At 36.3% G+C, this 16,506-nt stretch overlaps 1 protein-coding gene across 4 annotated transcripts in view; it reads right to left on the minus strand.

The window, feature by feature from the left end:
• Nucleotides 1-16,506, minus strand: part of KIF27 (kinesin family member 27) — a 94,723-nt gene that overhangs the window by 17,758 nt on the left and 60,459 nt on the right. For 3 of the 4 annotated variants that reach the window (XM_068553478.1, XM_068553479.1, XM_068553477.1), the window contains 4 exons: nt 12,522-12,737; nt 4,113-4,319; nt 2,435-2,633; nt 307-471 (listed from right to left, as the gene is read on the minus strand). In XM_068553478.1, coding sequence (XP_068409579.1) covers nt 307-471; nt 2,435-2,633; nt 4,113-4,319; nt 12,522-12,737 — 787 coding nt within the window. The remainder of the gene's footprint in view (nt 1-306; nt 472-2,434; nt 2,634-4,112; nt 4,320-12,521; nt 12,738-16,506) is intronic. The other variant, XM_068553480.1, reaches the window with a different exon arrangement.

Genomic DNA, 16,506 nt, shown 5'->3' on the forward strand with positions numbered 1-16,506 from the left:
AAACAGGAAAACAACAGCTATCCTATAATTAGGGTTATTTTAAGAATTAAGTGAGTTAGAGAATACAAGAGCCCCTGGTACATGGCAGGCAATCCAATAAATGATCATTTCCTTCACACATATACATTTGTTCCTTTATTCTTTTCTCCAGTGGTTCTGTCTTACACATAGACTAGACAACTATTTTTGTTTACAGAGACAAAGAGAAGTTAAATATCTAATCCTAAATAATCCAATCAAGTGGGAAAGGCTCCACTACAAACCATGCTACAGTGTTGGAGTGACAAGTAACACTAAATCTCTTACTTTCTGATGGTACTAGTTGTCGTCGAATTGCTTCCCCTACCAATTCCTTAAGTTTCTTCTTAAGATCTCTGCTGGTTTTCTTATAGAAATAAAGCTCTCTTTCCAGCTGCTGGATTTTATCTCCATAATTTTTTAAAGTTTCCACAATGCCTTCCCCGTCTTGCTCTATAAAACAGAAATTTACATTTAAAATCAGTTTAAAGTAAATGATTGAAAATTCTAACAGAGCTCCCAGACTCTATTATAGGGTCAGAAGTATGTTACATGTATCTATTACTTGGCTGGATTTGTTTTCAGCTACAATTTGGAGTCTTCTGCCTGTAAAATTTTTCAAAGTAAGATGAGCCCTTCTCCACCCTAATCCCTACCAACTACCACATTTTTCGTGATTCATGAGCACTTTTTGAGTAGCTACTAACTAAATTTATCCTCAGAAGAGCAGAAGTAAGGTTCACATTTGTAACTCTGTCCAGCTGCATCAATGTCTTAAAGTTTATATCAGGAACCATGGATGTATGGAAAGTCATAAGCCTAAAGTTTATAGGCCCAAGAAATATATAACCAAAAAACCCCTCAAAAACCAGAAACCTGTCAAAAGAGTCTAGAAAGATTAAATTACAAAGGAAAACACCACCAAAAAAGGAGAAGGGGGGGGGGGAAAGCATAAGTAAAGTTCTAGTTTATGACACAATATAATTTTAAAGCTTCTAATTAACGTTTAGGAATGTCTAAAACTGTCCGCTTTGGGTTAGGTTCTAGAACCAGTAAAACGCAGTTTACTGACCTTCAGAAATACACACTTTCAGACCTACTCTTTCCTATTGGTAAATCTATAAAATGGTCCTACTGGTTTGTAATTTTCTTTTGTTATAATTGGTTGTTTTGTAAAAATTGATCTAAGTATATCTGTATATTTTATATTAACCCATCATCTTGTTTAAAAAACATTTTAGATTAATAACATCACAAATCAGAATTCCCATGAAGGATATCATAAAAATGAACTTAATTTTATGGCCTATATTCAGTTGAAATTAGAAAATTCATAAGTTGTTAACATTTTCAGTTATAACTTTGTTATGAAAAACTTGTCCCAGCTATAGAAACGAATGATTTTTAAAATGTTCTCATTTGGCTAAAGCATGAAATTTTGTGGTAAAATGCCAACCACTTGAAAAACATATTAAAAATTCTATTAAAATATCACTTTTAGAGACTTAGGACAGAATTAACATAAGGTAAGGAAAGCATGTTTGAATGAAATAACATATGGAATCCAGTCAAGGAAATCCTGTCATCAGGCAACTGGTTGCTAATTAACTCGTTATAGAATTAACTTAGAGGCAAACTGCCTCAACGCTCAAATGCATATATTTTCCAATTTTCTGCTTACTCAGGTTGCTTCTTCCAGATCCTTTTTAGCACATTTCCAGCTATAGATTCATGAGAATCAAGACTGAGCAGCCAAGCCACCTGGATTGAAGCATTCCAGGCGTTGAAGTATCGCCAGGCAGTGATTTTGTTGCCATAGCAACTGTGTGTACCAGCCATAAGCCCAGGTATTGTGAAGACCAATTGCTATGACAACTCCATACCACAGTTGATGGTTGAACTACTGTGCACTGATAACACTATGTGCCCATCAATGGTAGACTGATTTTGACCTAAGCTATAACCTTAATGCATAAAATTTATAATTTACTGAAAACTGTAACAATATAACCAGAAATCTGACAGAACCTATCACTTTAATTTTATGAAGGGAAAGTGATTTAAATATCAAGGTTCTATATCCTAGAGATGGGGAATTTTCAATTGTACACCACCAAGCCAGAAGTCATCCCACATTCCTACATAAAAAGTAGACCACAACAAAGTAACAGGATTGCAGCAGTTCTCTGTGTGGCACTGGGGACAGGCAGAGGAGATGGCATTTCAAGCATGAATAGCCCTACATCAAAGTCAACTATCCCAACATGTGGACCAAAACATGTAAAGCACAAAACACATATAAGTAGTAACTATTTATGCATGTTGGGCTTTAAGTGATTCAATTCTGTCCTACCTTCCTTTCCCAATCCCCCTCCTACACGTCACCTTTACACAACTGATGAGAAGGGGCAGTTACCTTTGAAATGATGTAACAGAAGCTGCATATTTTGCTCGTGTTCCTTTTGCTGAAGGGTCAGTCTCCGGTCACACTGCAATTTCAGATGTTCCAGTGTAGATTCCAACTCACGAACCACATTATCCCGTTCCAGAACTTTCATTTTAATTTCTTCATTCTGTAACTGTAGTTTCCGTTCAGCTTCTCGCAAATTAACCACCTAGCAAAGACATTTTTTTGATCTTTTAAGTGTGTTTTAGACAGCCTAATATAATAGACTAATTTATTTCTCTTAGACTTCATAAAGATGAACTCCCTTAATCCCCATGGTATAACTAGGCAAATGCTTTGTAATATACCCACAAGATAACCTAACAGCCTTTTTAATTTGTTGAGATTCTGAATTGGTAACAACTTCATTTTAAATATAATGTTGCTCTACTCTAACAATCACCCCTCCATCATTTCTTAGACATGATATTTGTAGTTTACATTTATAATCCTACAACTCTATTTCTCCAGTCTAAAAAGATATCAAGAATCTAAAGACTTCTGTAACATCTAGATAATTCTCATTTTTAACTCCAAAATGAATGTTATAAATAAGTGACAGAATTTTTAAGCTATAGAGTTTGGTCTCAGATTGTACATTTAGTCCAGTGGGTTCCTCTCTGCACTGATATAAAGTAAAAACACTTCAGACAATATCTGTGTCACAGAACTTGTTAATAATGTAATGACATTCTCTCCAGAAAAATACTCATTTCTCCAAAGAGTTCTTAAGACCAGAAAATCCACTGACCTTCACCTGGGTGCTCTGGGTTAAGAACCCTTGCTCTAAGAACACCACAGAAGAGTTATCTGTATCAAAGCCTAAGACAATATGCACCATATTTCTGCCCTCCACACACCCAGTGATGGGATGCACTTGCATCAATAATAGAAGCTTACTGCTGATGGTAATTATCCGAGAGGAGGGCTGTGTATCACATTTCCATTAATTTAGTCATCTTTATTTCAATTGTCTAACAGAATTAGAACTTTATTTTAAAACTTCTGTGTTTCATTTTTCATTAACTGTCTGCTATTCCCTTAAACTGAATATATTTTTCAGAGAAAAGAGTCATCTACTTGTTTAACACTTCATAATATATATCTTAAAACATTAGAGAAAAGACAGATATAGTTTTCAATGCTGTGAAACATCTCTATCAGTAAGCTGTCAAATCTGTATAAAATATTTTAATTTATATTAAGCCCATCCAGGTTAATGCTAAAATCTATTACTATCTTTGTCACTGATGCACCATTTCACCTCCATTTCAATTCACAGGGTATAATAAGAAAGTACAGGTTACCCCTACCCTACAGCAATGAAGGAAAGGGAACCCAAACCTGGAGGGCCCTTGATTTTTCACAAATGCTGAGTAGGAACAATCAAATCTAGAAAACATACAACCAAGAAATAGTGACTGAGGAATATAACTTAAATTATTTGGTTTTTAAAACTATTCCCGAAAGCCCTTCTTTCAAAAGGCCCTTCAACTTTAAGAACTTCACAAAGTTAGGCCTACATACTTGGATAAGTGCAAAGATTTCAGATGACAACATTCAGTACTGTAAATTCTACATAAGTGTGAGCTGTATAAGCATCTCGACCCCTCTTTATAAGAAAATCCTCTGTCCCTGAAAAACAAACCTTATTGAAATATCTGAAAAGAATAGCTCTAATCTCAACAGGACTCAGGCAGATTAGTTTTTCTAAGACATTTGCTTCACTATGAGAGAGATTTTGAAATGAAGCTCTGAGCGAGTTCTGGCGACTCTGGATACGTTCGTTCTTGTATTCAATTGCAGCTTCCAAAGCTTCAATCCCTTCTTCAAGTTGGAAAAGAACATGTTCTTCCTAGATATAATACAATAGAAATCACTCATTTTAAATGAAACAGTGTAACTCGGACTTTGTCATATACTAAGATCTTATTATGCTGTTTGAGTCTAATGGACAGTACCATTCTTCTACTAAATTAAAAAAAATGTTTATTGAGTGCTTGCTATGCTACACAATACACTGTGTGTACACACACACACACAAACACACACACATATATGTAACAAATAATCATTGAATCCTCGTAGTAAACCTTGGGTAGTAAAATGGAAGAGGAAGAAGGTTAGGTGAGTTATGAAACATCCCAAGGTCATAAGCAAATGCTGATCACAGAGGAATACACTTGAACAAAGCCTCAGCCCACAGGTTTGACAGTGTTATCATGTTATCTCCCTCCATGGCTCCTAAAGTGCATATTATGTGTCTGTGAGATCTGGAGACCTCGGGGGTCCCTTCAAGGATCTATCAAAACAATATATTGCTAGGAAGGAAAGAAGCAATATATTAAAATAAGTTATTAAGAACTAGTAATCAGAGGAGAGTCTCTAGGGAAAAAACACAGTATAGCATAAGAAAAAGTAGTGAGGATTTAAGGACATGAAATATTTCATAAGATTCCTAGGAGATGTCATTAGAGGGAAAATGTAGGCACTAAAAATGGTGGCAGCAAAACCTTTTTTTTCATGTGCCAAAGAAGATTTCCTCTGTAGGAAAAAAAAAATATCTGATGAATTCCTGTCAGAAAACCTAGCAGTTCTCTGAATTATCCAAATAACATCTTATTTGGGGGATCTAAATCTCTGGTAAGAAATTATTTTGGACGTGGTAAGACTTGGATATATATTTTTGTATTCCCGTACTTGTGGTGGAGGCCACCTCAACTTTAAGTTCCCTGAGGGCAGATGGTCTTGTCCATACTCACATCCTTATTGCCTAGCACAGTACATATTACATAGTTTAAACTCAGTAAGTATCTGCTGAACAACTTAATGAAGGGAGAGGAGAAAAAAACATTTTCATATGTCTTGGGTACATGACCCAAGTATTTCTCTCCACTCCTCCCCATAGCATTTCAAAGAAAAATAATGTTACTATTTCTGATCTCCCCAAAGAATAGTTAGAATGACTTCTGGAACTCCTTTTCTGGAATTCAGGGAAAAGGTAGGTAATAACCTATTCCAATGGGAGGTTGAATAATACTTATTCTTTTAAAGCCATTTTATAAAATCTCCTGAAAGAGCCATTTTGGAAAAAAAAATGTTCAGCAGCCATTTTATTTCTTTGTGCAATTACTAACCGTCAAGAATTTGAAGATTTGATAATCACTCCATAAGGAAGAAAATAATATTCACCTTTTTAAGAAAAACAAACTTAAATTCTGAAAGGTACTTAGGTGAATAAGAAGAACCAGAAAATAAAAGTGAATAACCGGGCTTCCCTGGTGGCGCAGTGGTTGAGAGTCTGCCTGCCAATGCAGGGGACACGGGTTCGAGCCCTGGTCTGGGAAGATCTCACATGCTGCGGAGCAACTGGGCCCGTGAGCCACAATTACTGAGCCTGCGCGTCTGGAGCCTGTGCTCCGCAACAAGAGAGGCCACAATAGTGACAGGCCTGCACACCGCAATGAAGAGTGGCCCCCGCTTGCCACAACTAGAGAAAGCCCTCGCACAGAAACGAAGACCCAACACAACCATAAATAAATAAATTAATTAATTAAAAAGAAAAAAAAGTGAATAACCCAAGAAAATATTTGACTTTAGAATGCACACTATGATTATATTCTACCAAAAACAAATGTGGATAGTTTTCTGCATACAGGTCATTTGTCTCCCTAGGTAGGTTTATTCCTAGGTATTTAATTCTTTTTGTTGCAATGGTAAATGGGAGTGTTTCCTTAATTTCTCTTTCAGATTTTTCATCATTAGTGTATAGGAATGCAAGGGATTTCTGTGCATTAATTTTGTATCCTGCAACTTTACCAAATTCATTGATTAGCTCTAGTAGTTTTCTGGTGGCATCTTTAGGATTCTCTATGTATAGTATCATGTCATCTGCAAACAGTGACAGTTTTACTTCTTCTTTTCCAATTTGGATTCCTTTTATTTCTTTTTCTTCTCTGATTGCCGTGGCTAGGACTTCCAAAACTGTGTTGAATAACAGTGGTGAGAGTGGACATCCTTGTCTTGTTCCTGATCTTAGAGGAAACGGTTTCAGTTTCTCACCATTGAGAATGATGTTTGCTGTGGGTTTGTCGTATATGGCCTTTATTATGTTGAGGTAGGTTCTCTCTATGCCCACTTTCTGGAGAGTTTTTATCATAAATGGGTGTTGAATTTTGTCAAAAGCTTTTTCTGCATCTATTGAGATGATCATATGGTTTTTATTCTTCAATTTGTTAATATGCAGAAAACTATAAGACACTGATGACAGAAATTAAAGATGATATAAACAGATGGAGAGATATACCATGTTCTTGGATTGGAAGAATCAATATTGTGAAAATGACTATACTACCCAAAGCAATCTACAGATTCAATGCAATCCCTATCAAATTACCAATGACATTTTTTACAGAACTAGAACAAAAAAATCCTAAAATTTGTATGGAGACACAAAAGACCCCGAATAGCCAAAGCAGTCTTGAGGGAAAAAAACAGAGCTGGAGGAATCAGACTCCCTGACTTCAGACTATACTACAAAGCTACAGTAATCAAGACCATATGGTACTGGCACAAAAACAGAACTATAGATCAATGGAACAGGATAGAAAGCCCAGAGATAAACCCACACACCTATGGTCAACTAATCTCTGACAAAGGAGGCAAGGATATACAGTGGAGAAGAGACAGTCTCTTCAATAAGTGGTGCTGGGAAAACTGGACAGCTACATGTAAAAGAATGAAATTAGAACACTCCCTAACACCGTACACAAAAATAAACTCAACATGGATTAGAGACCTAAATGTAAGACCAGACACTATTAGAGGAAACTCTTAGAGGAGAACACTCTTTGACATAAATCACAGCAGGATCTTTTTTGATGCACCTCCTAGAGTAATGGAAATAAAAACAAAATAAACAAATGGGACCTAATGAAACTTAAAAGCTTTTGCAAAGCAAAGGAAACTACAAACAAGACAAAAAGACAACCCTCAGAATGGGAGAAAATATTTGCAAATGAATCAACGGACAAAGGATTAATCTCCAAAATATATAAACAGCTCATGCAGCTCAATATTAAAAAAACAAACAACCCAATCTAAAAATGGGCCGAAGACCTAAATAGACATTTCTCCAAAGAAGACTTACAGATGTCCAAGAAGCAAATGAAAAGCTGCTCAACATCACTAATTATTAGAGAAATGTAAATCAAAACTACAATGAGGTATCACCTCACACCGGTTAGAATGGGCATCATCAGAAAATCTACAAACAACAAATACTGGAGAGGGTGTGGAGAAAAGGGAACCCTCTTGCGCTGTTGGTGGGAATGTAAATTGATACAGCCACTATGGAGAACAGTATGGAGGTTCCTTAAAAAACTAAAAATAGAATTACCATATGACCCAGTAATCCCACTACTGGACATATACCCAGAGAAAACCATAATTCAAAAAGACACGTGCACCCCAATGTTCACTGCAGCACTATTTACAGTAGCCAGGTCATGGAAGCAACCTAAATGCCCGTCGACAGACGAATGGATAAAGAAGATGGGGTACATATATACAATGGAATATTACTCACCCATAAAAAGGAATAAAATTGGGTTATTTGTAGAGACGTGGATGAATCTAGAGTTTGTTATACAGAGTGAAGTAAGTCAGAAAGAGAAAAGCAAATATTGTATATTAACACATATATGTGGAACCTAGAAAAATGGTACAGATGAACCAGTTTGCAGGGCAGAAATTGAGACACAGATGTAGAGAACAAATGTATGGACACCAAGGGGGGGAAGCGGCGGCGGGTGGTGGTGGTGTGATGAATTGGGAGATTGGGATTGATATATATACACTAATATGTATAAAATGGATAACTAATAAGAACCTGCTGCATAAAAAAATAAATAAAATAAAATTCAAAAATTCAAAAAAAAAAAGAGAAAGGATTACCTAGTACACCTGAGCACAGTGAGCCCCATTATTTGTGAAAAAGACGTAGTTCTGCTGATAACTCTTTCTCCTGCAAAGTAGTAAGTTCACGTTTTCTGCAAGCACAGGAGCTAATATTTATTGCCATAAAACTGACATTTTATAAGACCTGTAAGTTAAAACAGTTTAGAAAGGTCACAAAAAAAAAACCCAACAAAAATAAATGTGGAAAGAGTTTGCCTTTATGTAATGGCTGAGAACAATTTGGTACAAATTTAGTTTCTATAGTTTTGGATCTAAGTTAGGGAAGCACTGAGATAATGTAAGGCAGCATATCTATAGAACCCTGAGGATAGCGCGCTCTAGTGAGGCTCCAGCATATAAATATTTGTGGTTCCATCTAACCCAGCAAAACGTTGTAGGTTGAGAAGAAGAAGGGCAATGGGAAGCTGTCCCAGGATGAAGAATTTGCCACAACTCAAAGCTTAGATTATCAAGAGTTGACTATGCTTTGTCACAGAGCACTGCTTTCCAAACGTGCACCAGGGAGCTTGTAAAAATGCAGACTTCTAATTCAGCAGGTCTCGGTGGTGCCTGAGGCTCTGCGTTTCTAACAGGCTCCCAGGTGATACTATTGCTGCTGGTACAGAGATCACACCGAGAGTAACAAGGATCTAAAGCAGTGGTCTCCAAACATTTTAGATCACAAATTTCCCATTAGTAAAAAACAAACACGACAAACGAAACCTTTTGAGCAAGCACTGCATGTATTTCTCTATAAATTATATGCATTTTCTAATGATAAAACATGAAATTGAAAATGTAAAAGATGAAATAAACATAGATATTCATATGTATTCTTCCTATACTCCACTTATTAGGTAACTGTTCTGCATTATTAGAAAAATAGAGTTCAAATATTTTATTTTTTCTAAATTTTAGTTTCTGGATTTTACCCCCCAAAAAAGGAGGTGATTTGTCTATATTAAATTGTTGGGTAATCCTGTACTAGTATAGTGATCTAAAATCTTTCTATCATTTCCCATGAAGTAATACAATTAGAAAAAATATTGTGATTTATTGTGGAAAGAAAAAATAATTCTGAGCAAGTTTAAAGACATCAAAACAGCACACCATTCCACCTAGATTTTACTGATGTCTTGTGTCACAGCAGAATCTCATGTTCCCGATCGCCTGCTACTGGAGATCTATTTAGTACTATCAATCTTGGCGTGAAAACAGTAGTGAGAGCAGAGCCCATTTCAAAGCTACACTAAGAAGAACCAACCATGTGGAAGCAGGGTGCACAGACGCTCACAGGACTAAATGGAACCCCACCAACTGTAGGAGGCTCACCCTTCCCTCAAACAAATCCAGGGTGGCTGCCAAACAGGTATCATGCATTGTGCTGCATTTTCACCACAAAACACTACATAATGTTTTTAGTTACAGAATTCCTCATGAAATAGAAACTTAAATGTTTCTTGAAGATAAGAATTGACCCTCTAGAAATGCAGATGGCCAACAGGCAAATGAGAAGATACTCAACACTGCTAATCATCAGGGAAATGCAAATCAAAACCACAGTGTGATACCACCTCACACCTGTCAGAATGGCTATCATCAAAAAGAACACAAATAACAAATGTTGGTGAGGACGTGGAGAAAAGGGAACCCTCATACACTGTTGGTTGGAATGTAAATTGGTGCACAGTGGAAAACAGTATGGAGGTTTCTCAAAAAACTAAAAATAGAACTACTATATGACCCAGCAATTCCACTCCTGGGTACATATCCAGAAAAAAAAAAACACTAATTAGAAAAGACACATGCACCCCATTGTTCACAGCAGCATTATTTACAACTGCCAAGACACAGAAACAACCTAAGTGTCCATCAACAGACGAATGGATAAAGAAGAATTGGTATATATATACAATGGAATACTACTCAGCCATAAAAAAGAACAAAATTTTGCAATTTGCAGCAACATGGATGGACTTGGAGGGCATTATGCTAAGTGAAATAAGTCAGAGAAAGACAAATGCTATATCACTTATAGGCAGAATCTAAAAATTACAATAAACTAGTGAATATAACAAAAAAGAAGCAGACTCACAGATATAGAGAACAAAATAGTGGTTACCAGTGTGGGGGGAGGGGCATTATAGGGGTGGGAGTATGGGAGGTACAAACTATTGGGAGTAAGATAGGCTACAAGGATGTATTGTACGACACAGGGAATATAGACAATATTTTGTAATAATTGTAAATGGAGTGTAACCTTAAAAATTGTACAAAAAAATAAAAATTAAAAAAAGAATGGACACTCTACCCCTCTGCAAACATAATTTGCTCATTCCCATCTCTATGCCTTATTTAACAGTGTTCTATCTAAAATGGCCTTCTTTCTTATATCAATATATACCATGTTTTTCATAATCCAGCTCAAGATTCTGATCCACCAAGGCTGCCTTAATTGAATCTTCCCCCAAATGATCACTGCATTGTTTTATATAAATAATGTAATAAGTATAGCTTTATTACATTATCTATAACTTGCTTTTTTATGTTCTTCAGGGTTTAGAGTTTTCTCATCTTTCTGTCTGTCTCCTCAGATGTAGTATGAATTCCTCAAGAGAAGCATAATGTTTTCTCCTTCTTTTTTTTTCTCCCATAGGGCCCAGTAACTGTCCTGGGCAGGCAAGAATTCCTTAAATCCTCATATGTTTTGCTGAATCTAAGGCTTTCAGACCTTCAAATCTGTAGGCTTGGGGCTCCAATTTAACAGCCTCAGGAGGACAACCTCATTCTGTGATCCTTGGCAAAGCTACCCCAATTAAGTTATAAAATAGGGCAGTAGAAGCTTATAATGTCACATAGCCCCCAATCAAGGTTGTCTTCAATTTCTTTCATCAACTCAATGAACAATAATGTCATGAAATCCTTTCCCCTGTTCCTTCTTAACCAGCCCCTTTCACTTCTTGTCACACTTGCTCCAATCTAAAACACTACAAGATAGATGATTCCCAGCCACTTACTTTCTCTTAGCAGCTTTCCCTTACTTTGGACATCAACTATAAATATTTGCAGAGAAAATCCAAGCTCAAAAGTTCATCTTTGGGACTTCCCTGGTGGCGCAGTGGTTAAGAATCCGCCTGCCAATGCAGGGGACACAGGTTCGAGCCCTGGTCCAGGAAGATCCCACATGCCGCGGAGCAGCTGAGCCCGTGCACCACAACTACTGAGCCCGTGAACCTAGAGCCCGTGCTCCGCAACAAGAGAAGCCACTGCAATGAGAAGCCCAAGCACTGCAATGAAGAGGAGCCCCCGCTCGCTGCAACTAGAGAAAGCCCGCACACAGCAACAAAGACCCAATGCAAACAAAAATAAATAAATAAAATAAATTTAAAAAAGAAAAAAAAAAGTTCATCTTTGTCTGATAAAGTAATAAGGTATGGATACCACTGAAGTAAAATTTTGAGAAGACAAAGTCTGGGACAGTTTGCTAGCCAACAAATGAAACATCTTTTACATAGTTAAAAAAAATAAAGGTGAGAGAAGCCATATCCTCCCCTAAATGAAAAATCCTAAAAGGTATTTTTATTGGGGTTTGAGTTTTATGCATCTACTTGGCTAGGACTTAGAGTGGAACATGCTCCCACACTTTCTGAAAGAATTAACCCTTAATGACCTAGACATCTGTTATATGTGATGAATTACCAAGTATCATTCAAGAAAGATACATAGAGAGAAGACAGGTGCCCTCTTTGGAAGAAATGAAAAAAAGTGTCCCTCAAATCTTTTTCTGTGTTCTGTGATTTCAGATGAGAAACCCCAGCTGAGAAAGACCATACTCAAAAGAAACATTAGTCTCCCAGTCCCTGGCAATGCCTGGAAGGGGCCACGTTCATGGACCTCTACGAGAGGACACCACAGTCTCTAGTCAAGCATGCCTCATGGCACCAAACAGGTGACAGGTAGACTCATTACATCTGACAAAAGTCTCAAGGAAACAAAGTTGACCAGATTTATCATTTTTATGTTTAAGTAACAAAGATGGAGGAAATCATCCAAGTGATCCATCATACAGCACTTCTAGTTCCAAAGCATACTGACTTACTTCAGGTGATAACACACTACCATTTTTAAGTTTCTCATCCACGCTGTTTCTTCGTCTCTGTAGCTGATCCTTTTCTTTCTGGAGGGCTTGAACTTGTTCTGAAATCTTTATTTTCTCCTCAGCTGTGCTGCTCTGGAGCTGCACATTCTTTTCAGACAACTCTTGGTCCAACAAGATCAGGCGAGTTGATATTTTCAAACTATCTGTGTTTAAAGCCTAAAAAGACAATCAACCAGACACCCCAAGATCAGTTATTAGAAATCCAGACTGTAAATAAATTAGGAAAAACAGAGAAAATTACTAAGTGAACATATTTTTAGCTTTTACATTATTGTTTTCTCCCATGGATGTTTTTGGGGGGCTGGGGAGCTTCATGTTCTAAAATCTTAAGTTGAATACCTTTTTTTAAAAAGTGGAGATTTTTCAAACAATGGATTTATTACTAAGTATTGCTTGGCCAAACCAGACTATACAACACAGGTTTGAGAGGCAGTATTTTTCTTTTGTATTATTTTCCAAATTAAACTTTTCTTTCTTGGCCTGTTACATAGTAGAATTAATTATGTTAACATTTCCCAGAGGTTGACATTTGGTTTGTTGTTATTTAAACATACAATTTGTTTCTACTCTTATTTCATTCCGGTCAAAATTATGGCCAGTTAGATTTACGGTGATCTTCATTATGACCAATTTAAGATAATCTTAAAAAGAGTTTTTCGTCAAAGTAATTATATGCATATACTGCCATAAAGTTTAATAATTTTTTTAAAAAGCAGTCCCCTACCCAACACTTTCCCCTGAGTCCTGCTCCCTAGAAACAACCATCTTTAACCTTTTAAGCTATTTCTTCTGGTGTTTATGTCCATGTTTCTAAATAACATTACCAATTTTAGATACTGTCTGCTGATTATCTATTACGGAAGACAAGGATTTAGCACTCCTATGCCTCCTCTTCTGTACTTCCCCTCCCTCTATTCTCCCAACATAAGTTGTATTACAGTTTTTAGATAAACCAATGGTCAGTTTACATGATTTTGTGAATACATGAACATTCTGCCTGGAGCCGCCATCCTCCTGCTCCAAACTGGACTAGTTGTTCCTGGACTTCCTCTGGTATTATCCTGAAAATTTCCAGTTAGATCACATTTGCAGGATCCTGAGTCTTCCTTTATCATAGCTTGCACCCTCATTTTTAAGGAGCACATCCTCTAGTAGTTTCCTGAGACAGGCTAGGTAGTAGATAATTTTTTCACCAGAAAATATCCTTATTCTACCTTCCCATTTGATTGATAGTTAGGCTAAAAAGAGAATCCTTGTTTGGAAACCATTTTCCTTGTGAGTTTTAAGACTGCTTCAGGTCTTTTAACTTCTAATGAAGAAGGCTGAGAAGTCTAATGCCATTCTGACTCTCAAGATTTTCAAGTGACTAGTCTTCTATCTGGAAGCTTTCAGGATATATTTTTTCCCTTAGTGTACTCAAAACTTCACAATGATATGCTTTTAGTACTCTTTGCTGTGCCTTTGATAAGCTATTTCAACCCAGAGTCTTATATCTTCAGTGCTGGCAAATTTTTTGTATTATGTCTTTGATAATTTCCTCTTCTCCTGTTTTCTCTGTTGTATCTTTCTGGAATTCCTGTTACTTGGATGATGGACTTTGTGGGTTTACCTGCCGATTAAATTTTATTCCTCCTAATTTCTATTTATCTTTTTATTTACTTTCTGAAATACTTCCTTAACATTATCCTCCAATCCTTTTAATTTCCAAAAGTTCTTTCATGCTTTTTATAGCCTGCAATTCTTGTTTTATGGATAGAGTATCATCTTTTACCACCTTGAAGATATTAAGGTTTTTTAAGAAGTTTTTTCAGCTCCTTGCTCTAATTTATCTGAGCTTCTTTTTTTTTTTCCTTTTGTTTTGGCCTCTGTCTTTAATGTTAGTAGCATTCCTGAAATATCCATCATACTTAAGAGTCAGGTATTAAAATCCTGATAAACTGTGGTGGGTAAGATGTGTCACAATAGGGTATATCTGGGATATGGCCACTTAGTTGGGGGCTCCCATATGTAAATTTTTTAAGGTATTTTTTTCTGTGACTGTTTCAGAAAAATCCACCAATCTCCTGCTGGGAAGTATAAGTCTGGCTGCCAGCATTTTGGGATCCAAGTAGGGGTTAGGAAATGGATATCTCAGGATTCAGACTTTCATTCATTCCCTGTTTATTTTGACTTACCCCAGCGCTCTGCTGTACCTGGTTCAATCTTCAGAAAATAAATCATCTAGTCCCAGAATCAGAAAAGGATGCTTTCCTGACTATGCCCTGTTTTCATCCTTAGGCCTCACTCCTGCCGTCTAAAAATCATGGTCCCTTCATTTCTGAGTCTTTTTCATGTTTATGTGAATTATATCTCATAAAGCTGTTATAAAAAAAAAAAAAAAGCTAAAGTTAAAGGCTTGGCTCTCATTGATGTCCCTCTTCTAGACATTTGGATTTCAGCTTCTTCTGTTCTGCTAAGTCAGTAACCACTTATCTATCTGCTTTCCATCTTACATTTTTTGGTAACCTTTTGTCCTCTGTTGTCTCCCCTACTGTTTTTTCCCTTTATGGGTTTATAGTTTTTTTGAGTAATAGCTTTACTAAAATATAGTTCACATACCATACAATTCACCTATTTAAAGTGTATAATTAGATGGTTTTTAGTATATTCGCCAAGTTGTGCAACCATCACCAGAATCAATATTAGAACATTTCGTCAGCCCCAAAAAAGAAACCCCATGCCCACTAGCAGTCATTCCATTTCCTCACCAAGCCCCCACCCAGTCTTAAGTAACCAGTATTCTACTTTCTGTCTCTATGGAACGGCCTACTGTGACTGGCTTCTTTCACTTAACATAACGTTTTCAGGGTTCATCCATGTTGTAGAATGTATCAGTGCTTCATTCCTTTCTATTGCTGAATAATATCCCATTATTTCATTTATATATTATCAGTTGAAGGACATTTGGGTTGTTTTCATTTTTTGACTATTATGAATAATGCTGTTATGAACATTCATGTACAAGTTTTTCTGTGCACGTATGTCTTCACTTGTCTTGGATATACACCTAGGAGTGGAATTGCTAGGTCATTTGGTAATTCTATGTTTAACCTTTGGAGGAACTACAAGATAGTTATCCAAAGCAACTGCACCATTTTACAATCCCACCAGCAGTGTATGAGAGTTCCAATTCCTTCATATCCTCATTAACACTTATTATCTATTTTTCTGATTATAGCCATCCTAGTGGGTGGGAAGCAGTATCTCATTTAAATTTTGGTTTGCATTTACCTGACGGCTAATGATGTTGAGCATCTTTTCATGTGCTTATTGGCCATTTGTATATCTTCTTTGAAGAAATTTCTATTATATCCTTTGCCCATTTTTTAATTGGGTTGTCTTTTTATTGTTGAGTTGTTAGAGTTCTTTATCTATTCTAGATACAAGTTCTTTATCAGACATATGATTTGCAAATATCTTCTCCCATTCTGTGGGTTATCTTTTCACTTTCTGGATAACGTCCTTTGCATCACAAACATTTTTAATTTTGATGAAGTCCAATTTATCTAATGTTTCTTTTGTTGCTTGTGCTTTAGGTGTAATATCCAAGAAACCATTGCTTAACCCAAGGTCACAAAGAGTTATACCTATGTTTTCTTCTAAGACTTTTATAGTTTTAGCACTTACATCTAGGTCTTTGATTCATTTTGACTTAAATCAGTATATGTTATGAATATAGGCTTTTTTATATCATGTTTCTTGTCTGAAATGCATATGATCGCATCTTATGGTATTTCTTAAATACTGAAAAAATATGTAATATTATTCTTACGACTTTTGTTTTAAAAAGAACCCAGAAATATGTCTCAAGTTTCTGTTCTGTTTTATTAAAACAATCTTCAAAGAATCAATTTTGCTATGATTTCCTGTGGGTTTCCTTTATTTG

Source organism: Eschrichtius robustus, chromosome 10, assembly GCF_028021215.1.
Source record: "Eschrichtius robustus isolate mEscRob2 chromosome 10, mEscRob2.pri, whole genome shotgun sequence".
Classification (NCBI taxonomy): Eukaryota; Metazoa; Chordata; class Mammalia; order Artiodactyla; family Eschrichtiidae; genus Eschrichtius; species Eschrichtius robustus.